The sequence below is a fragment of the Rhinolophus sinicus genome, chromosome 15 (genome assembly GCF_057876585.1).
Source record: "Rhinolophus sinicus isolate RSI-liver-muscle chromosome 15, RSI-T2T, whole genome shotgun sequence".
NCBI lineage: Eukaryota > Metazoa > Chordata > Mammalia > Chiroptera > Rhinolophidae > Rhinolophus > Rhinolophus sinicus.
This window is the reverse complement of record NC_142515.1, coordinates 93,623,968-93,646,997: the sequence shown is the minus strand read 5'-3', so window position 1 is coordinate 93,646,997 and position 23,030 is coordinate 93,623,968. Positions and strand designations below refer to the sequence as shown.

General features: G+C 37.4%; 1 protein-coding gene across 2 annotated transcripts in view; it reads right to left on the bottom strand.

The window, feature by feature from the left end:
- The window catches only part of PPP2R2A (protein phosphatase 2 regulatory subunit Balpha), a 72,573-nt gene that overhangs the window by 17,680 nt on the left and 31,863 nt on the right, over positions 1-23,030 (bottom strand). Inside the window, exons 3-4 of one of the 2 annotated variants that reach the window (XM_074338222.2) lie at positions 21,838-21,976; positions 4,834-4,931 (exon numbers count right to left, since the gene is read on the bottom strand). In XM_074338222.2, the coding sequence (XP_074194323.1) occupies positions 4,834-4,931; positions 21,838-21,970 (231 nt within the window). In that variant the 5' untranslated portion in view covers positions 21,971-21,976. The remainder of the gene's footprint in view (positions 1-4,833; positions 4,932-21,837; positions 21,977-23,030) is intronic. The other variant, XM_019714899.3, reaches the window with a different exon arrangement.

Genomic DNA, 23,030 nt, shown 5'->3' with positions numbered 1-23,030 from the left:
AAAGGTTAAGAACCCTGTAAATTTTCCCTCAATTTCTACGCATGTACCATATACACATAAAGTTCAAAACAAGCCAAACAAACACAGTTAGCTTTGGGAAAGGAGGGTGGTAGCAACGAGAGAGGTCAGAGAAGGCTTCAGGCACGCCAATAATACCCCATTTCCTGATGGGGGAGAGTTAGCTACACAAGTGTGTTTATTTTGTGAAAATTCATGGAACTGTACACTTAGGGTTCTGTGCATTTTTCTATATGCATACTCTATCTTGGGAAAACTGTTTAAAAGTATTTTTAGATAATGTAAACCTGAAATTATATTTTGGAGTTTTTATCATTATCCTAGTATTGGAATGCAGACAATTTTAATTTTACATTTTCTATCAGGTGAAGCCCTCAAAGTACTCTTTTAAAAAAAAGCAAGCGTCAAGATTCTTGGGCCTCCAGAAATTCAGATTTAGTGGTTTTGAGGTGCACTCTAGGAATCTGCATTTAAAAAACATGCCCCAGGTGATTGTAACATTTTGTACTCTGAAAAACACAATTAAGGTTTTGCATCAGAGAGTGAATGCAGAATGAAGACAGTTAAGGGATGGTAGCTTAGAAAAGGAACCTTATTTTATAGATCTTTGATTTGGAAGAAACCATAGTGGTATTTTCTTAAACTCCTTGTGTGTTCTTTTTCAGTATTCCTGACAGATGGGCATTCAACTCCTGTTTATTTATTTCCATATACAAAATAATCTCTTTTTCCACACGAATCCCTAAATATCAAGACTCTTCGTAGTCTCTTCTTCTGGCTATACAGCCTCGATCCCTTCATCCATTCCCCATGACATGTTTAAATTGCGGTTCTGATTGGCAGACAGTTAAGTATGATGTTAAGTGAATGCTGCCACATCACCCTGTTCTTCCCCTTAAATAAACATCAATCCCTTTGTATAAATGAAATTGAATACTGTTGAACTGCATCTTGTTGATTTTGAGCCCCATTCTAGTCTTTTAAAATAATTTAGAAAGAGGATATAATCATATCAACAGTACCATCCGTCTTTTGTGGTAAGCATGTTCTCTAAGGTTTCTTCTATATCCTGTTAAGGAATTTCAGGGTTATCACATTAAGAACAAAAAAACACGAAAGAAATCCTAGCAAGTTACCATCATCAGTCCTCAAATACAGAAAATAAAGGCAGCATAACAATCTAGAAAGAATACAGGAAGAAATGAAAAAAAGGAATACCTTTCCTTCGCCCCACCTTTCTCAACTGTCCATTAAAAAAAAAAGTCACGTATCTACTTTGCTATCAAAAGTTATTATATATAAACTATGAAAACAAGTTAATAAGATGGGTCACCTATTTCAAGACATGGATTAGATATCAAAACTGTGGACCTCTTACTGGTATCACTTTGTAAGGTATACAAATGTCTAATCACTGTATGTTGTACACCTGAAACTAATGTAATATTGTATGCCAACTGTAATTGGGAAATAAATTAGTAAAAACAAATTGAACCCTTACTGACCACATGGTGGGTTATGATACTTCATGCCAAACACTTTACCCGTGTGCCTTCATTTCCCTACATGATCTACTTCTGTCACAGAGATTCTGCCAAACAAAAAAAACTATTTAAATATAGTAGTTATAAAAATACTATTAAATGACAGCAAAATAATGTTACAGGATCACCAGGCTGAAATATACTCAAACTGAATAAAGACCCTCTAAATGAATACTCGATTTCTTTGGGGGATAGATGGACAGGCAGCAAGAGATACCCAAAAAGATGACAAGCAAGGGGACCTGCCATGTCTGAAGGGTAAAAGTGAGACAGAAAAGTGGGCTAAAGATGTGAAAGTTTGACGTGCAGGTTCACTGCTGCTACTGTATGATCTTTTTTCTTAAGTAAGGACAACATAAAGAGTGGGTGAAAATATTCTGGTCTCTAGTCAAGTGAAGTTTTGCAAGGAACGCTTGCCAAACGTGAAGCTGAAGGTGAGAGGATAAAGCCCCAATAGTGCAAATGCCATTGTGTTTTGCAAACAGCCTGGCATTATCAGAGACTATGAAGTGCTCACTGGATAGGCACCAGTGTACCCTGGAATGTATTATAATAGCTGTGGTTGTTAAAAGAAGCTGGACTGAAATGTAAAGATCCAAGTTCTAATAACAGAGCTTTGCTATGAAACTAAGCACTATAATCCTGTTGTATTAAATTTTCCCCAAAATTTATCTAAAAATTAGGAAAAGACCATCTCTAAGTTCTCTTCCACTTTTCAAAATGTAACACTATTTTACAGATGTATACATATGAAAAACCTAAATATGTTAGGTACTGCAATGAAGGTGCCTCTAGAGATGTAAGGTACATACATTTATAATCAGTAACGCAGACACAGATTGTCCTGAAGACAGTACTATATTAGAAGCTCCAGTATGGAGAGGGCTTTAAAATGGAGAAAATAAGTTAGGTGTAAAATGCACCTTATTAATAGTAGTAAGATCAAGTTTCAGGGAGGAAAACTCAATTATTACTACCACCGTGTTTTAACCTATCACTTAAAAAATACACTGATTGTTACACTAAGTAATTCTCAAAAGACATGATACTAATCTGAGGTTCTAGATAATGAATCTTGTCTTAAATCCTTAAGTGCAGTTAAGAATGATAGATGAAAAAAAGCAAGTCCTTTTTTTTCTATCAGTGGCCCTTCTCAAAAAATCAGTCATTTTGCTCATTCCTTCTTATAAGAGTATATATTTTAAATATTAGAGCTTTAGAATTTTCAGTGAAGTTTCAGAAAAGAATCACAGGAAATGATTCTTTAAATTTTTGGCCTTATTTTCTTTTTTCGGCCTTATTTTCTGATACAAGAAAATGCTTAACAGTTTCAGTAACTCCATGTTAGACCTTAAATTCTAATTCAATATATTACTGACAGCCTTTAGGAAGATACTAAGCTATTACTCTGACTACCTTTGTCAAACCCCTATTAAAGCACACATCTCCTCTATTAAATTTGAGTCATTTTTTTTCACATTTAATTTCGACTTTAATAACAAACCACCTTCTACAGGTGAAAATGACCTCATTCTCAAGCAAAATATTTCTGTTAGCTTTTAATTAACAACTTAGATTTTAAAATAACATAAAAGCCCTCATTAAAAACGCAGACTCTTTCAGAATCCTTCAATGTTAAGCCCGTGTATTATCCTTCAAGATGAAACTGCTTAGGAAACAAAATTAATTTAAAACGTTTTTCTCCAAACACGTTTCTTTAAAACAAAACCGAAGTGAAGAAAGCCACTAACTTTCATTAAAAATAAATGCATTCTAGGGCAGAAAATGTCTATGGGCAAGCCAGCTCTAAATTCCGAACAACAAAATTAACATCCACATTTTGGTTGTGTAACATGAAGGGCATCAAAGAACACTGCAAAGATGACATGTCAGAAGTACTGAGTTCTAGCTTAGTTCTGCCACTGAGTAATCAAGGGATCCCCTAACGTTTGGGCTTTCTCACTTGTACATACAGGAAAATTGTAATGATCTGTAAGGTTCCATTTTAACTTTCTAAGTATTTCAAGATTCTTATAGTCAAGTTTCGAGCTGCTTGAAAACGGGAACAGAAAACTGATTTTGCATCCCCCTTCCCAAAAGAACATTCTCTGTCAAGAAAAACTTGAGTCTTATTTTCATATTTTCTTCCAACCAAGTATAATAATAAAAGGAGACATATTTAGTGTATGTGCATCTTCTAAGCAGACACTATTAATCATTTCTTTTAAAATTAAATTACCTACCTCACTGGGGTGTTTGAGGATTAATTCATTAGTGTTTGTAAAGCACTTTGAGGTCCTCAGGTCAGAGGCGCTATAGAAGTGCAAAGTAGTAGTATTATTACTAGAGTCTTTGCTTATTGAAGGAACTTCACAATCCTTTAAAACCTAACTCTGTGTTATGACGGAGACATCTAGTTGTAAACTCTTACAATTATCCACATTACTTTGAACTCTTTTTGAATATATTATAGATAGAGAGGGGGCAGGATGTTTCAAAAATTATTTTAAAGAGTTAACTTTGATCTACAAATGGAGGGGGAGCGTAAGGGAAAACACTAGTGTGACAAATTTTCTTTAGCATAAAATTTTAGTGAGAAATCCTGTCAATCAGATTTAGAAGTGTGCCTAACTCTTGCACCTAAAACAAAACAAAACCCACTTTAATGGCAGATTCTGCAATGAGAAATTCCTTTCTTCAAAAAGACAAGGAAACAATTTTCAAATCAACGTCACCTTGAAAGGGGTACTGAACTTATACATTACATTACATATATATATCTAACTCATTTAAAACCTTTAAATTTAAATCAGAATAAGAGTATTACTATGACTTGACGTCAAAATAATTGAGTGGCTTTTTCTTTAAGCTAGCCTCCCACTCCTAGTTACACAAAGTAAACTCAGCATTGAGAAGAGAGCAAAGCTATTTTGCTTTATGAAGTTTTAAGAGGAAAACAATGAGTGCCAAGGCTTTAAAACCAGTTAATATCTAGCATTATTCCACCACTTCCCACCCCTTTCTCTAACCAAATCTTTTTACAATTAAAGCATTGTGTTTTAAATTTTAAAACAACACATACACAAGTGCACACACACATACACACAAAGCTAAGAGAAACAAGGCTATCTATACCTTGGATATGCTGCTCGATAAACAGACACTTCTTTTAAAAACTGCCAATTTACCGTCTGATGACATTCTCCAGTGCAACACAAGCGCCAGTCCCAAGAGCAAACTGAAATTTAGATATTAAACTTTAAACACTTACCTCCTGCTCCTGTTGAAAGATGACAACTCTACCACCTTTATCTCCTGTTGCTAGTAATTCTCCAGAATGATTAAATTCTACTGTCGAAATTATATCTGCTGTATAATCAAAAAAAAAAAAAAAAGGTATTAGCTTTTATCCCCAATTCACTAGGATTGTAGAACTTAGCATGTTTTTCCTAACATATCCCAAGTCTATCGACCTCCCATAAGAAATAAAGTATATCTAAAGTTCTTTATAAATATTTTGGTTCACCAAAAAGAAAACACATTTCCCTAGAATAAACCAGTATGACATTATTTTAAGAAACAGGAACACAACAAAAATAAATACTAGTGGTTTATTAATATTATACTAAATTCATGAATGTAAAGAAATCAACAACTTGTGAAACATTATATGATAACATCATTAAACATTAATAATTATCTTGCCAATTTTCTTTCTTATATTTTCATAAGCTCCTTTATGCCAACCCAAAGATGGCCTCTAAAATTAAAGCAGATATAACTAAAATGGGGGAAAACGTAAATATAAAAATACTTTTAGATGGAATTTGAAGTCATGAATTAATAAATTCAAATCATGGCCTCTCAAACAAATGTTTGCAAAAGAACACACTTATACCACAGCTCCCAAACACTGCAGGGGTTACTAGAATCAGTAACATTGCACCCAAAGTTGGTGCTAACTTCACACAAGTTCAAATAAAATTATCGGGGTTGTTTGTCCTTGCTTTTGGACACCAGAGCCATTTTGCTAAGGAAAAAAATCTAAGTTACAGACTTGGGCATTAAGATAAAGCAATTACACTGGACAAGTCACCATTGTTACTAATGAATTCTTCACTATAAAGCATTATGCCAAATTAGGAAAGATTATCATATGCATTTTAAATAAATAAGTGAACTTTTTCTACAAGAGAAGGTTGTTTTCTGGTCTACAGTAACTCCCTCTAAGAATTTAACAACGTGACTTTACATAATAAAGAACACTATATACCTTAAGTTTAAAAACTTACTGACCAATATATCTTATCAATAATCTGTCCATCACCTGTATTTTACAATTTTCTTTTTAGTGATTTTTTTCCAAGTCCCATTTGGTTTTGGAAACCTTTCTTTGCATCTGCCATTATCTAGATCCCAGGCATTTTACCTATTTGGAACTCTCTGAGAACCTTCTCAAAGTTACACATGCTCTCCCAAGATACTGCACATAGTTAAGTGCACACAAAAATTTGCACACAATTTCAGAGGGTGTGGACAGCATCTCACCTCCAGGTTAAAAAACCTTAGCCCGGAGAGCCCACCACAGTCAGTGGTATCGGGAAGAAAGAATAAATGTACTGTTTACACTGCGTGCGTATGTAACACAAAGGTGTAAGACAATGCACTGGACTACTCTGTAAGCCGTAGCAGCAGGTGCCTAAAAGCCATTCCATTAGGTGCTCTGTACCGTACTGCTTTCTGTAGTCAACAAAAGGATTAAAAACATACTTCATCTCTGACTTAAAGCTCAGCAGAAAGAAAGAAAAGAGAAAATAAGTAGAAACTAAGTATTAGAATACAGGGAATCACATCTTATTTGAAGGTTAGGTTCTAAAAATTAGGGAATGAGGTAAAAATCATACGAAGTAAAAGTTTTCTTTAAATTCAATCCTTCAGACACCATCACTGTGGAGACACAAATTCTTTCTCTTGTAAATCCAAGTCAACCAATTTTCCCCACGGCATTGATAAGCTTGTGGCTTCTGTGGCTACCCATCAAATGAACCAACTAATTTGAATATAAAAATCATGCTGCAGCAAAAACACCTATCCTTGAACTCTAGAATATGCTCCTGGCTTGGTGAAATGCTCACAGGTGACACCAACACCAGATTCATTCTCCTCTTCACCCAATGGAATAATAGGGAGATTTGGCTCAGTATTTAAATCATTTCATCTTTTTCCTAGGTCCAGACTTAGCATTCACCTAAATTAAAGAAATTACAACTCCTTGTTATGTAGATGAGCTATTATAGCTAAGACTCAATAAAGGGTGTGTAAATGATCCTGGTATGATTAGCCTCTGCTGAGCAGGAATGAAAAACGGGGGACAGGTGCACTGCACAATGGGTTCCATTTCTAACAAGGGGAAATCCTGATCTTCCTTAGGTGAGGAGGACAGGAGCAAATCTAAAGGTGATTAAGTCAGTAAGGAGATCATTATAATAAAAGGGTCGAGGAGATTTGGGGTGAGGGTGGTGGCGGCGATTCCACACTTACATTATTCCTAGAAGACAGAACAAGAATCAGGTAGTAAAGCAGCAGGTACAATACCCCAAAGTACTGCAGCTAGTACTGACTCAGAGCTCGCTACAGTTCAGTCACTGAACATGGGAGGGGGGGGAGAGGGGGAGAGGGGGAGAGGGGGAGAGGGGGAGAGGGGGAGAGGGGGAGAGGGGGAGAGAGAGAGAGAGAGAGAGAGAGAGAGAGAGAGAGAGAGAGAGAGAGAGAGAGAGAGAGAACGCACTCGTGTGTGCCTGGGGGACCTGCCTGGGGGACGAGGGGAGTGGGGACAGAGAAGGAAGAAGAAGAAAAAAGACCAGTAATTTATTGCAAGCTGCAACAGGAATAATAAGACATTTGCTCTTATATTGTGTCACTTCTTATCCCTGGAATGGTTATTTTACAATGAGAATTCCAGAGTCAAGTGACACGTGTTCAGGACTGATCCAGCTTTGTAGCAAGAATGCTTGCAACAGGCTGAGGACTCCCAGAAACAACTGGCCTAAAGTGTCAAGAGAGGCTGATCAGGAAAGGACAAGAACCAAAGATTACAGCATAAAAGTAACCCACTTTAAACACCTGAGGAAGAGAAACAGTGGGTGAAAGGCATACAATTTTCTTAATTTATAGATTTTCTTAAGACACTGGTATTTGTTACTATTTATCTTGCCAAAAGCCAATGAACAAAGAGAAAATTTTAGAAATAGCCAACTGAGCCACTACTTAAAATAGTGTAGAGAAATTTTATATATGGGAGGGGTAGGTGGCCGGACTTGTGACCTTCTTGCTGTGATTTTTCTACCGTATGCATTTAAGATAGCCATATTTCAGATAGGTAAGTTATTTTCCTGGTTTGTATGACAGAATTTAAACAGGCACTATGTCATGGTGTTCCTCATCCCTTCCCCCAAAGAAAGAAAAAAGAAAAGAAACACCGTAACTTCTGGATGCTCAGCCATCTGTACAAGTGTGTGAGCCACCACGTACATAAGCACCTATTAAATCTCCAAGTTTTATGGATGATGCTTTTAAAGATTATCTGAGTCATAAAATGCCAAGACCTCACAAGATCTCACTGGGAATATGACATGTAAAAAGCATGAATAAAAGGGAGAATGAAATCAAATTATGCTTATAGACCATAAAAAACATCCAGTAATGAATTATGGAGAACACCGTGAAGCTGAGCTTTGAGCCACATGTGCTACTGCACAGGGTGAGTCTAGAATGGGTTACGGTTTACACGGATTCTCTGCAGAGCACCCAAATCTGAACCCTCCCGCTGGGAACACCTTGTTTATCTCAGTGTGCCATACTGCTGTGCAAAAGGTGAGGAAGCGTTGCTCTAAAAATCATGCTCCCACATCGCGCTATACCCAGACACCCCAGGCTGGCCAAATACTGGTATCTATGTTTTTGAACATAACAATAAATCTATTCCTAGAAAATATTCTTGTAATGCTGATTCCTATGCTATTTTAAAAAATTACACAGTAACGACCGCAGAAAGTCTACAATAGTGCTGTCCAACAGCATTTTCTGTTATAATAGAAGAGCCCTTCCTATGTCTGTAGTGTCCAATACAGTCATCACTTGCCATCTGGGGCTTCTGAATTTTTAATTTTAGCACTATATGCCTAGTTGCCACCATACCAGGCGGCCTAGGTCTAAAACATGTATTTCAGAATGAACACTAACTTCTATTGCCAAGCCAAGAATGCTAGAACAAAGAGAATTTTGAACCTTTCAACGATGCACTCTGAGTAAAATAAAACTACCTTATTTACACGATGGTTGCCCCCAGGAGGATCAGGCTGAAAATGCAAACGCATTTCATGAAAATTTAGAATCCTGTATACTAGAGTTTTAAAACAAACTATTAATGAAAGCTAGGACTACTTGAGAACACTTTACTCTTGAGATGAAAGTAACGATAACATGCTTAAAAAAGGCAAAGACATTAACCTCTGTGAGAGCCAGAATAGGGAACTCGAAGCAGGACCCAGTGTAATACATCAACTGGGTCATGTTCTCCAAACCACCAACATAAAGCACCAAAACCAAAGAACAAAAGACTCCCTCCTTTAAAGAGAAAAGTAAGACTCTTCCCTATCCATGACCAATGAAAATGTTATTTTACAATGAAAAAGTGCCTGCATTAATCTTCTACAAGAACCTTTTAATATAATGAAAGGAAGGGCTCCCCTTCAGAACATGAGCCAACGGCTCTCCTGTGCACGAAGCCAACACAAAGCACAGGCCAACCTCCAAGTGTGCTCCAGAAAGGCAGCATTTAACAGGCACACTCAAAGTTCTGGTAAAAAAACGTAATGCTTTTACCTTTTGTTGTTAAATTCTATATACTGTTAGTAAAACCCAAGGAATTTAGAGTGTGTTATATAAAATGGAATTCTTCTTTCTTCTTTCTACACCATCAGCACTTGGGTTTCGTCCTAAGAAGGTGAAATAATTGTTTTCTTTTGGGTGTGGAACGGTAACTAGGGGTGGTGGTGGGAACGACGATGGCAGTATGTACTGCTGGTCAGTTTTTACCTCATCAGGCACACCACACTGTTCCCTTCTTGTTACCTGCCTTCTCTATTTCTCATGGGCTATAATATTACAGATAGAATAGGACAGAACCAGACAGTCAAGGGTTCAAAAATGATAATCTCAGCATAAAAATCAGATGAGAGAAAATTAATAAACAGTATATATAAATGGTAGTAATTAACAATAATTACTACATTATCGAGTAACCAAATCTTTATTAGCTCCGACGTTCTCTCACTGCTTCAGCTCTTGCATGGTGAGGCACTTTAATGGGTTACTCACTGATTTTATAATTCCATTTCAGAACTATGGCCCAAATAAATAATTTGAAAGAAACCAATTAAAATTAGTACAGAAATGGTTATAACTGTATTACCCATATAATAAAGAGTCAAACACACTTCCATATAATAAAAAGTCAAACATACTTCAAACATCCAATAATTAGCAAATATAAAGGTAACCTCTACTACATGGGTTGGAAAACAGTGGCCCACCATCTGTTTTTATAAATAATGTTTCATTGGAACCCAGACACGCCCATTTGTTTATATACTGTCTTTGGCTGCAGGGTCGAATAGTTGGGACAGGCTGAAAACATTTACTCTCTGGCCCTTTTCAGAAAATGCCTTTCAACAGCTATTCTTGTGTATCAATATAATTGTATATTAACATTAAAATAACAAATACGGTTTATGTAGCTACAAAGACATAACCAGTGTGTCAAAGCACATGTATGTACAAACATAATGTGCCAGGCACTGTGCTGAGTGAACACTTACAAACATTCTCATTTAATCGTTATAATACCACTAGGATATACCACTTTTAATTTATACAAGAAAACAGTGGAGCACTGAAAGATCAACTCGCCTATCACACCTCTACCCAGTGTGAGAGCCAGGATTCAAAGTTAGCAGGTGTGAACAATCCTATGGATAGGGTGGCAGCACAGAATTCCGTAAGTCAATGAATGATGAATAAAGGAATAATGTGTAAGGGTTCAGTTTACTGCCTCTTTTTCACTGCGAAAATGCCTGTGTTCAATAAAACACAAACTACATTGATTTTATACTATTTACTAACGACCACATTACAACTACTGCCTCTCCCTCTAAGTATTTTTTCAGCACCTGCTACATCCAAGACACTTAATGATCCACATTCTAAATTCTACCCCTAAAAGAGGCTCATAAGAAAGTGGAATGTAACCATAACAGATGAACAGTTAACCAAGAAAAGAATTTAGTCAATGTTTAAGAAAACCAAAGACGGAATGTCATAAGGCAAAACAAACAATTACAAAACGAATTCTAAGACATCAAGACTGAGTAAATATGTAAAGATGCTCCCTCCTTTTTAAAATAAAAAGGGGAGACAGCAACTGAGAGGAATTGCTTATGCTTTTTTAACCATCTTGGCTGTTGATTTCTGAAAGTTCCATTTGAAACAGTTAACAGAGCATCCAATGGATGCCAACAAACCTTGATTCTTTTGTTTTTCTGGCTATGATTAGGCTCTAGAGCTAAATAACAGAAGAAAATTTTAAAGGTTGAAATTCGTAAAATACTATAAACATTGCTGCAGCAAATAAACTGAAAATTCAGACATATGTGCCTTATGTGACATAAGACAGAGTAAATCTTAAGATAATCATGAGGTTCACAAAAATTCTATGAATAACCTTTGTTTCTTAAAATTCTGTGTTCTGAAAATTATCTCAAAGGGACTAGTCTGGTGAAAAGAGTGTCTGCAAAGACTTGCTACGAGAACAGTTGCCAGTGTGGTATTCTAGATATGAAATAAACCTTTCATACCTAGAAAAAAATGAACTTAACAAGTTAGCTATACTTAATCTTTTTACCAATGATATTTGCTTTCCCACAACTCTCAGTCTTCTCTCTTTTTGTTCTACTTCAGTAAAAACAAAAGATTAACAAAGAACACTAAAACTAACTGCATGAACAAAGGTATCCAAAGAAGTAGTACCCAATGAGAATGTGCAATAACTTAGCATTTCCTCTTTCAAAAGGTTAAAGTGAAAGACAATAGTAAAAATTAAAAATCCGTAACTGGCCTTCTGCTTCTGGCCATGAGTAAGACAATCTGGACTCATCTTCTTGCTGTGAACGACTAGAAAACAAACAAAATATAGGAAACAACTGTTTTTAGACAGTGGACAACATGGGGTGTAGGACTATGAACCCCTTAGAGAAGAGAAAAAGCCAGCCCTGTATGTGCCCCAACTTGCTGCCTGGACAGTGCGGTGAGTCAGGAAGAATCCAAACCCTCACCAGCAATCTCAGTGAGTTGTGGAAACAGAAATGGGGGCTCAAGGAAAGCTGAAGCAGCTAGAATTTGCAGGCAGAGTCCAGAGAAAGAGTTCAAGGGATCTAAACAGGGATCATTTAGAAGCTTTGGTTGATGGAGCTGAGGACATGTGGCTGACACTGCACTGCCCAGGAAAAGAACCAGCAGAAAAGCTTATGAGGACTCAGAATAGTTAGGGTTCCCACCAGCCAGAATTGAGAAACCTCGTAATTACTGAGGCATCAGGTGGAGTCCTCAGAAGAGTATCATCTTAGTGATGGGACTAAGTCAGCACTAAAGACTGAATTTGTCCTAACAAAGCTTAATAGCAAACTTTAAAAAGATCAAATTAAGGCTGGCCGGGTGGCTCATGCTGTTAGAGCTCCATGCTCCTAACTCCAAAGGCTGCCGGTTCGATTCCCACATGGGCCAATGGGCTCTCAACCACAAGGTTGCCGGTTCAACTCCCGCAAGGGATGGTGGGTTGCGCCCCCTGCAACTAGCAACGGCAACTGGACCTGGAACTGAGCTGCGCCCTCCACAACTAAGACTGAAAGGACAACAACTTGAAGCTGAACGGCACCCTCCACAACTAAGATTGAAAGGACAACAACTTGACTTGGGAAAAAGGCCTGGAAGTACACAATGTTCCCCAATAAAGTCCTGTTTCCCTTCCACAATTTAAAAAAAAAAAAAAATTAAAAGAAAAAAGATCAAATTAATCTCAAGTTACTTAATTACGTGCTAGAACAAAAGCCAACACTCAACAACATTAATTCACAATGTCTGGCATCCAACCTAGAATCACCAGAAATGTAAAGCAGACAAATATTGACTCACAACCAGGAGAAAAACATACCAATAGAAGCAGAACAAGAAAAGACAAAAATGATAGAATTAAGGTCCTAGCAGACAACAACCTTAAAATAGCTGTTGTAAATATGCTCCATATGCTCAAGAACATAGAATGAATCATGTACATGATGAGAAATGGAAGACAAAAGATAAAAAAGGAACATCTAAAAATGAAAAATATAGTATCTGAAATGGAAGATACACTGGATAGGATTAATTGATCAGACACTGCAGTAAAACCCGAAGGCCTACCAATTGAATCAAGACAAAAGGAAGAGGGGGAAAAAGAACAAAAACCTGATCTGCAGGTTAGTATCAAGTATTCTAACATACGAGATCTGATAATTAAGTTCATGAACTCATCCTAGAAATGGTGCTACATACCTCATTGCTGAGTATCACTATGGTCACCTTCGATGTACTCCCCTTGGGAAGCTATGCACTGATGTCAGTGCCTAGTTCACCCTTCAAAGCAATTTTGGAACTCTTTTTCTGAAATGGCCATCATAGCTGTCGTCATATTACCCTTGATGTCCTGAATGCCATCAAAATGTCTTCCTTTCAATATTTCCTTTATCTTCGGGTAAAGAAAAGTCACTGGGGGCCAGGTCAGGTGAGTAGGGAGGGTGTTCTAATACAGTTATTTGTTCACTGGCTAAAACCTCCCTCGCAGACATTGCTGTGTGAGCTGGTGCATTGTCATGATGCAAGGGCTCCTTTGGGAACAGGTTTGCACACACCTTTCTCATGTCAAGATTTTCAGTTAAGATTTTCCTGTTTCTCTATCGATGTTTACTTGGTCTGCTATGCTTCTCACAGTCAGGCGATGATTTTGACACACAGTTCGACAACTTTTTGCAATGTTTTCGTCAGTTCTGCTCGTTACTGGCCGCCCTGACCTCTTTTTATCAGTGACATGTTCTCTCCTCAGAAAAAGGTTTAATCCATTTGTACACCGCCATTTTCTTCATGGCATTATCCCCACAAACTTGGACTAATATGTCCCTGATTTCACTTCCACTCTTGCCAAGTTTAACAAGAAATTTCATGTTTGTTCATTGCTCTAATTCAAGCTCAGACATTCTTGCGATGGCACACAAAACCACGCAACAATAATTAACACCACTGAGCAAGACACCACCACACATCAACACAAACACAGCTGTGAGACACTGATATACCAAGGTCACGAAACCTTACTGAGCTGCTTGTACAGTGCTGCCAATACAAGCGCATTGTGGCAATTTCGCTAATTGTCAGATCTTCTTTGTATCACTGCAGTCTCCCAAAAAGGTGGGGATATTTGAAAAAACTGAATAGTATGTAAATGTTCAAACATGATGACACTGTAAATAGAATAATCGAACCAAGTATATAAGAGTAGCAATCCAAAAACCACCAATAGCCTTGCACTGGTGATGTGACTTTGCAAAATCAGGGAAATTCTTTGTAAAATTCCCGTATTTCACAACATAATCTTCCCTTGATTTACAGTGTACTTCATTGTAATACCTCAAGCCCATGCAAAAAATAAATAAAACAGAGTTCGGCTTTAGGCTTAGAAAATAAAGTTGTTGTTTTTTCTTTTCCAGTACGTAAACATTTGGCAGAATATTGTGAGTAAACATTTGGCAGAATATTGTGAGTCATGCAGACCATGAGACAATTTTTTCTTGTTCAGGATTGTCCTGCAAACTGTTGAACCACTAGCACAGTTAGTCCATGACTAGTAAATGTCAATAATGCCTCTAATCACTGGCAAAATTAAGTAAAAGAGAGTTTAACAGGACAACAGTTCATTATATATACCGGGGCTGCCAAAAATATGTATACACATTTTAAGAGATGTTACCTATGCCCAAGCAGTAGTTCGCCATAATCAGAAGTGTCTGGACGCTGATGGTAACCACTTTGAGCACCTCTTGTAATTGCAGAAGTCAAACATGACTTCATCTTTTGTTATCAGTATATATCGAGTATTACAATTTTAAGTTTTCATTTCTTAAAATATGTACACATTCTTTGGGCACCGTGTGTGGGTGTGTGTGTGTGCACGTGTGTGTAAAATAAAAGGTATGGTGAAGATATAACAGCTAAATCTTTATGTTCGAAGAAGATTTATACACTTCTCTGTATATAAATTGCTGTATATACTTCAGGGTTATTAGGAATCGAGGAGCTGACAAAAATCGTAATTATAGTAGAAGGTTGACATATTCTTCTCCACACCTGGCAGATTTAAAAAACAGTGGGGGACAAGGATGGGGGCGATTTGGGGTGGAGAAAGGATACTTGAAAAATATAACTGACAAACACAGAGAAGTTTATTACCCATATAAGAATACATATTGCCTCCAAAGACCTATACAGTTTTTATGAAACTCATACAGTGAGCCAGAGAATCCCTTAAAGAATTATAATTGTCTAATTATAAGTGTAAAGACCATACTCTAACCATAATTACATAAGCTAAAGAATAATAACCATCGGTTCTAAAACCACTTGGTAATCTTAAAATGCTAAAGGCAAAGACAAAAAATCAGTATTGCAATAAAAATACTTTAAAAAGATTTATAGGAACCTAAGTATATAAATATTTAAGATAGCATTGTTTTTGTAAAAAAGGATACAATGGTCACTATAAACTAACCAATTTATAAAAACTGGAAGACTAAGAAAACCTGAAATACGAGCACCAAGAGCTAACATAACCATAGGCGGTAACTGAGTTTTAGCAAACTCATGTAAACTGCAAAATATATCAGATGTATTATTTATATGATTTCTGTAAAATCGCTTAACCCCAGATTAAAATTTGCTTTTCTTTAATTCGACAAATAAACTACTTTGTAAAAAAAATACAATCATAACTCTAAAAGTGAGACCCACTTCTGAGAAAACCACTGTGATTATTTTAGTATATACCCTTCCCAAGTTTGTCCATGTGTACTTCATGTGCTCAGTACAAAAATAACAGATCTATTTAAATTGAGAAAGAATGTTGTCTACATTTTTTCACTGGGTTTTTAAAAAATGTTATAAAGCACGTTTGATCCTTTTTGTATAACATTAATAAAACAATCAGAGCTTTATGGAATTAGAGCTTAGCTATAAGAAGACCATGGAAGAGATGCTTGATAACCGTTAGTGTAACAGTAACATGAAAACGGACAATAAATGAATGTCTACAAGGTAAAGAAAGTAATGAGATACCACTATACACCATTCAAATGACTGAAATTAAAAAAAAAAAAAGAATCCTTAGTGCTGGTATCAAGCAACTGGAACTCTCACATACAGCTGGCAGGAATGCAATGAAGCATACCCACTTTGGGGAAAAAACAAACTTTGGCAGTTTCTTATAAAGTTAAAACAAACACTATGTAACCCAACAATCTCATTACTGGATATTTACCCAAGTGAAATAAAAACTTATGTTCACACAAAAATCTGGATGCAAATGTTCACAGCAGCCTTATTTATAACTGGCACAACCCAAGCGATCCTCCCCTGGGGTCTGAATGTGGGAAATCCATACAATGAAATACCACTCAACAATAAAAAGGAACAAACTACTGATACGAGCAATAACATAGATAAAATTCAAAATACATTATGCTAAGCAAAAGAAGCCAGATTCAAAAGGCTATGTATGATTCCATTTATGTGACATTCTGGAAAAGTCACAGCTAGAGGGACAGATCAGTGGCTGTTAGGGACTAAGGGTGGGGTAGAGGCTGACTACAAAGGGACATGGAACTTTTTGGAGTAATGGAACTACTTTTTATCTTAAGTGACTATACGAGATCTGACAATTAAGTTCGCAAACTTCTTGCAATGATGTTGCTAACCTTTTTTGATATCAGAAGGATTATTCATTATAAGTTTGTAGCAACTGGACAATTAACCAAGTTTACTATTTGGAAGTACTGAAAAGGCTGCATGAAAAAGTTAGACGACCTGAACTTTTCGTCAATAATTCATGGCTCTTGCATCATGGCAATGCACCAGTTCACACAGTCCTGTCTGTGAGGGAGTTTTTAGCCAGTAAACAAATAACTGGTTTGGAACACCCTCCCTACTCACCTGATCTGGCCCCCAGTGAATTCTTTCTTTACCCGAAGATAAAGGAAATATTAAAAGGAAGACATTTGATGACACTCAGGACATCAAGGGTAATACGACGACAGCTCTGATGGCCATTACAGAAAAAGAGTTCCAAAATTGCTTTGAAGGGTGGACTAGGCGCTGACATCAGTGCATAGCTTCCCAAGGGAGAACTTCGAAGGTGACCGTAGTGATATTCAGCAATGAGGTATGGAGCACTTTTTCTAGGATGAGTTCGCGAACTTAATTGTCAGATCGCGTTTTAAGATCGTATGTTGTTGTTTTTTTAAGTCAAAGCTTGAAGAACTATGCTAAAAAGGATGACTTTCAATGTATGTAAATTATACCATAAGAAAACAACAATAAAATCCAGATACTGGAATCTCATCGAAAATACTAATCTGATGTTTTACTTACTGGTTATATAATGCTTTTCCTGCTCTAAAACCATCAAGGTCCTTTAAGGAGTACCATAAATTTTTGGGTAATCTAGTACCATGGCATTCACAAATTCTCTGGAAGGTTAAATGTTTTATACCTGCAACATACGATATACTTATGCCCAGCTTCACGCCTCCTTCAGCTTGGATGTAGTGTCTGCCTTGCCTGAAATACCTCTTTTCCTTCCCCCATTCCTTTATTACCTTCTGTATGTGGCACATAACCAAGAAACAAAAGAGAAAAAAATGAACTGAATTCATATTGTATCTCTAGAGACGTAGCAGCACACCGGAAGGCTAATGTCTATAGATGCAATGAAAGAAAAACGTGATTTTTACACAGTAACTAAATAAGATAAGTGGACTAGGAAAAAATACTTGTATTTATAAAAACAGTTCAACAACATAAGAAGACAAGTCGCAGAATAATACTGGTAAAATGTGAAGAAATATCCAGCCAAATCAAATTAAAAAAAAATTTTTTTATTACGATATCATCTTCTATCTCTTAAACTACAGGAAAAACACAAACTGTTCAAAGACTGATCTTTACCTACACTGGAGATAGTATATATTACTTTACACAATTATTTCATAATTTATATCAAAAAGCCAGAGTATTCATTCCCTTAGAACTATATGTCAGTTCCAGAAGTCATCCTACTGAAACAATCCCCCGCCAAATTTTCCACGCATAAAGATGCTCATTAATGTCTTTAAATTATCTGAAGTGTTAGAGAATATAAGAGAAACATCAAATGTTCTTATCCTGCCAATAACCTTTCACATTTTGCTCCAGTTTTTCCTGCGATCCTCCTCCCTTTTCACCCCTTCCTCTTCATTAACCATAAGGCAAGAACAAGATACCTGGAGACGTAGTCTCAGCTCTATTTAAGTAATAATCTGACCATGAGTAAGTCAATTAATCTGATGAACTTCAAATTTCTCATCTGCAAAGAAACACAGATAGATGATCTCTCTCTTCAGAGAATTTCTCTTTCACAGAACACATACAACATGTACTCAGACACTTAAACTCCACACATCTTGGGGAAGAAGAAAACTGAATAATGACTAGAGAAAAAGAACATGCTTTTTAAAGAAAACTTCCGGTATGGAATATTGAAGACCCGAAAGGACAACACGTTGCAAAAGCTGTGGAACTCGACCCATGACCATGGATCTCCGGTAGACATCTCATTCTTGACAAAAAAAAATGGATCCCAGGCTTATTTCTTTTAAACCTGTAATTCATCACCAGTGATTTTAATGAAAAGTTACTTTCCGTAAGGTACGAACCAATCAATGGTGAGCTCAGAATGGAAGAGGGACTGGAAGCATGACAGCGTGTTCTGCTCACCTCCCCCAGCGCTGCCGCAGCAGGCCCCCCGTACTGGAGACCCCCGCGTCCTGTCCTTCTTCACTACATGTTTGGGATGGGGTGTCCCTCACTTCTACACGTACAGGTCAGAAACGACTTAACTGCAAACGATCATGTACATACATACACACAACAGAAAAGTTCCCCACTTTTCAAGCATCACTGAACAAACCTGTATAGAAGAGTTGAGCTGAATCTTTGTTTTCATAAATTTATTTTAGCATAATTTTCGACTTACAAGAGTGCAAAGATATCACAGAGAGTTCCTATATAACCTTCACCTAGTTTTTCCTACTGTTTACATCTTACATTACTATGGTATATTTGTCACAACTAAGGAACCGACACTGGAATATTATTAACTAAACTCCACACTTTATTCATATTTCACTAGTTTTCCCCTAGTGTCTTTTTTAAACTGTTCCAGGATCCCACCCAGATCCCAAATTATTCAACAATCATGTCTCTTTAGTTTCCTCTGGTCTGAGAGTTTCTCAGACTTTTTTTGTTTTTCACGACTTTGACAGTTTTGAAGGGCACCGGTCAGGTACTTTGTGGTATGCCCCTCAATTTGCGATTGTCAGGTGTTTTCCTCATGACCACACTACAATTATGGGTTACTGGCAGGAAGACTAAGGTGAAATGTCATTCTTATCACATCATGTCAAGGACAGATCCTATCAATATAACATACTGATGATAACCTAGATTATCTGACCAAGGTAACCTTTTTGCCAGGTTTCTCCACTACAGTTACCTGCCTGCCCTCACCCCCATACAAAGTACTCTGGAAAGAAGACACTAAGTACAGGCCACATTCCAGGGATGAGGGGTGTTAAACTCCACCCATTTGAGGGGGAGGGAATATCTATAAATTATTTAGAGTTCTTCTGTATGGGAAATTTGTCTCTTCTGCCCCATTTATTTATTTAATCATCTATCAGTATGAACTCACGGACATTTACTTCATACAAATACTATGTAAGTTATTGTGTTGCTCAAATTGTTCCAGATTTGGCCACTGAGGGCTCTTTCAGATTGCTTCCCGGGTCCTTTTGACATGCGCCTATCCTTCCGTTTGAGCACTTCTGGAACTTTTTAAAAAATGCGTTAACTTTCATATATGCTTAATTAAACATGACTTCTTTCATTCTAGTTATATACTAAGTTTTAAGAACTGAACTCTCTCAGTGAGTTCTGAATGAAAAGTATAAACACATTGAGAACAGAAGAAATAACCAGAGTAAATGTCAGCACTGTAACTCTCATCCTTGTAGTGCTCTGACCATGACTAAGATTTCTGTCCCGGAACAGATTTCTCATCTGGTCAGCTGAGGTTCTAACAGTTAAGAAACAGAATGTGTTAGCTTTTTTAAAAGCTGTAACATGCCTGCAAGTTGGAGTTCATAATAGTAACCTTCCGGTACTCACCGTGCTTTTCTTTTCAGATGTTGGGGAAGTGGGGTGAGAAAGCAGGTGTACTGATCCCCTTTATCTCTGTTAAAGGCAAGGGCCTACTGTCAAAACATTCCGGCACATAAACTGAATTCTTATTTTAACGTGGTTTGTTTCAACACTTAAGAGCTGCCATTAAGAAGCACACTATTTTGTTTGGACACATGATCCATTTTCATGATCTTTTCTCCTTTATTAGTTCAATATATGCCCTATATGGCAAACTTTAGGATTGGCCCAACTCAGCTAATGAGAATATGACTAACTCAAATTTCTTCTCAAAGGTAACTAATCACTCCCCAATATAAGAATATACTTTACAAGATCATACATCTACAAAATGCTAGTTTTTTGTTAAAGGCGGCAGCAGACTAGCTTTAGGTATAGTTATACTTTCCCTACAGACCACGATGATACTTTTATCACTTAGTCACTTTGACCTCTAGAGGGAGCTCAAAGTTCTTGTTACTTTTCCCCAAAGGTCAGGACACTCTTCCCACAACTGTGGTATATTCAAAATTCAAGAACATTTTATTATGGCACCCTGAAGAGCAAGTTAAATGTGTGCCATCCCTTTAGGAATGTACTGCTCCTCACAAGTGAATTTCACTTGCCCCAGGGGGAGCAGGCCTCTGTCCCCTCCAGACTCCTGTGACTCCAAACATTCTTTCTCACTTGGCATCGACTAGGGATAGTACTTCCTGCAGCCGGAGAGGCTGAAAGGAGGGCGGCAGCTATAGGCACCGAGGGCACACGCTTCCTCTTGCTGGCTCTTGGACTCAGTGCAGCAGGCCAGTGCACCTGTCTTCCTCATGTCAGGCCACACGCACAATGTAGTATCTGTGTGGCACACTAATATAAGAGTAAGATGAGGCTGCCCATGGATGCCCAGGACCTCTAGTCAGCTAAGCCCCCCACCCCCAGACACCCACCCCCAAAGATGGAGGGATCATTATCTTAGTAGACTTGTAACACATTCTTGGGGCCACACCTGTAGGGAACTTGTGCAGGAAATGACCAGAAGTCAAACTGCCAAATCCCCACTTCAACTGTCTATACGACCTCGAGGAAGTAACTCAGCCTCTTAAAGACTGTTTCCTCATCTTTAAATACCGACCTCATAGAGTTATTTTGAGAACTAAATAGGCCATAAATACAAAGAAATGAGCCTCATACGAGGCATGCTGGTAATCAGAAGATGTTGGCTGGGGTTTGGGCTTTGTTGCACAAAGTAGAAACAAGCATTTAACCTTATTTGTTTCTAGGTGATGCAAGTCAATCCAGCCCAGGTAACACGTTCTCCAAAGGTCCAGCTTAGCTCCCTGGAGCCTGAGGCTAAAGCCCAAACTAGTCAAGTGTTACAGAGACCTTGTTTCTGCTGCTTCTTTGCATAGACACAAAAGAGGCCTCAGGTTGGAGCCCGACTGGTCAGGGATAGGATCTCTACTCTTGTGTCTCCCTTAGCAAACTATCGCCTAGATTACACCATGATTTCCAACACTTAAGTACTAACTTACTTTATAAGTTAGTATAAGAACTTTTCTGAACCTCTGACTCTGAACAGGAACATGTTATGTGATAAGCTCAATAAAGACCACTCACTGGCTATCGATGCTCATACAAAACCTACATTGTAATGTTGTCATGGGAGTCAGGGTCCATAGGGTAATTTCCAGAGATGTGTTCTGGAACCAGTCTCCCTTCTTTTTAACTTGTTCCTGGATAATCTGATACCATGTTTGGATAAAATGGAATGGAACCATACCCTCCTGCAACAAAGAACAAAAAGATAAACAGTTGCTAATAAATTTAGTCTACAGGAGTGATCTTAACAAACAAGCCTTGGTGTATTGTTATATATAATGTTAGAAAGGAGACCTCTAAATGAACCATTCTAAACCTAAAGTTACCATCTTCGTTAGATGTTCACCAACTTGTAACTGGCTCATAATTAATTCCACAAAGCAAATCACCTCATTAAGTTGCCTTATCAAATACAATGCAAAGTTTCTCATGGAGACTATACAAACAAGTAGTACTGCACAAAGCTCCTGCACATCTATCTACGCATGCCTTCAGATATTTTTATAACCAGAATGGGTATCTGGTTATTATTAGGTTGGTGCGAGAGTAAGTGCGGTTTAAAAGGTTAATTGCAAAAACCGCAATTACTTCTGCACCAACCTAATAATATCTGCCTAAAATCTTTACAAACTGGGACTGTTTTAGCCATGCTCTAAGAACCAGAAAGCACTTCATTTTCTATTTGTCTTGGCAGAGTCACACCCAATTCAAGTTTGTTTTGACAGGATTCCTCCAGCTTATCTATAAACTGGGTACAAAGGGACAGAATATTTAGAGAAAGAAGCTAGAGCTCTCTAAGGTATGCTAAAGAAAATTTTACAGACTTTATTCCAATGGCAAAATGGAGCCCACTGGGGAGTTTTAAAAGTAGTAATCCAACTAGATATGCCTTCAGATGACTAAAGTTGAGGTAATCTGGGAGGCCTGGAAACTGGGAGAGCAGTAGGAAGAAGGAAGCCTGGAGACCAACCTGGAGTCACTCCAGAAATCCCGGTGTGTAATGATCCTGAGCTAATCCAGTACAGTACAGCAACATTACCACAAGTAGCCAACATTTAAAATGCACTTACAGCGTGTTAGGTATTTAATTCTCACAAGAAACCTATAAAGTTGGTTGTATTAATATATCCATTTAACAGAGGAAGAAACTAAAGCATAAAGGCAAAAGAGGGGACAGAAGTATGCAGATTTTAAAATGCGTTTATGAAGTATATAAAGCAAGACTTGATAACTGATTAG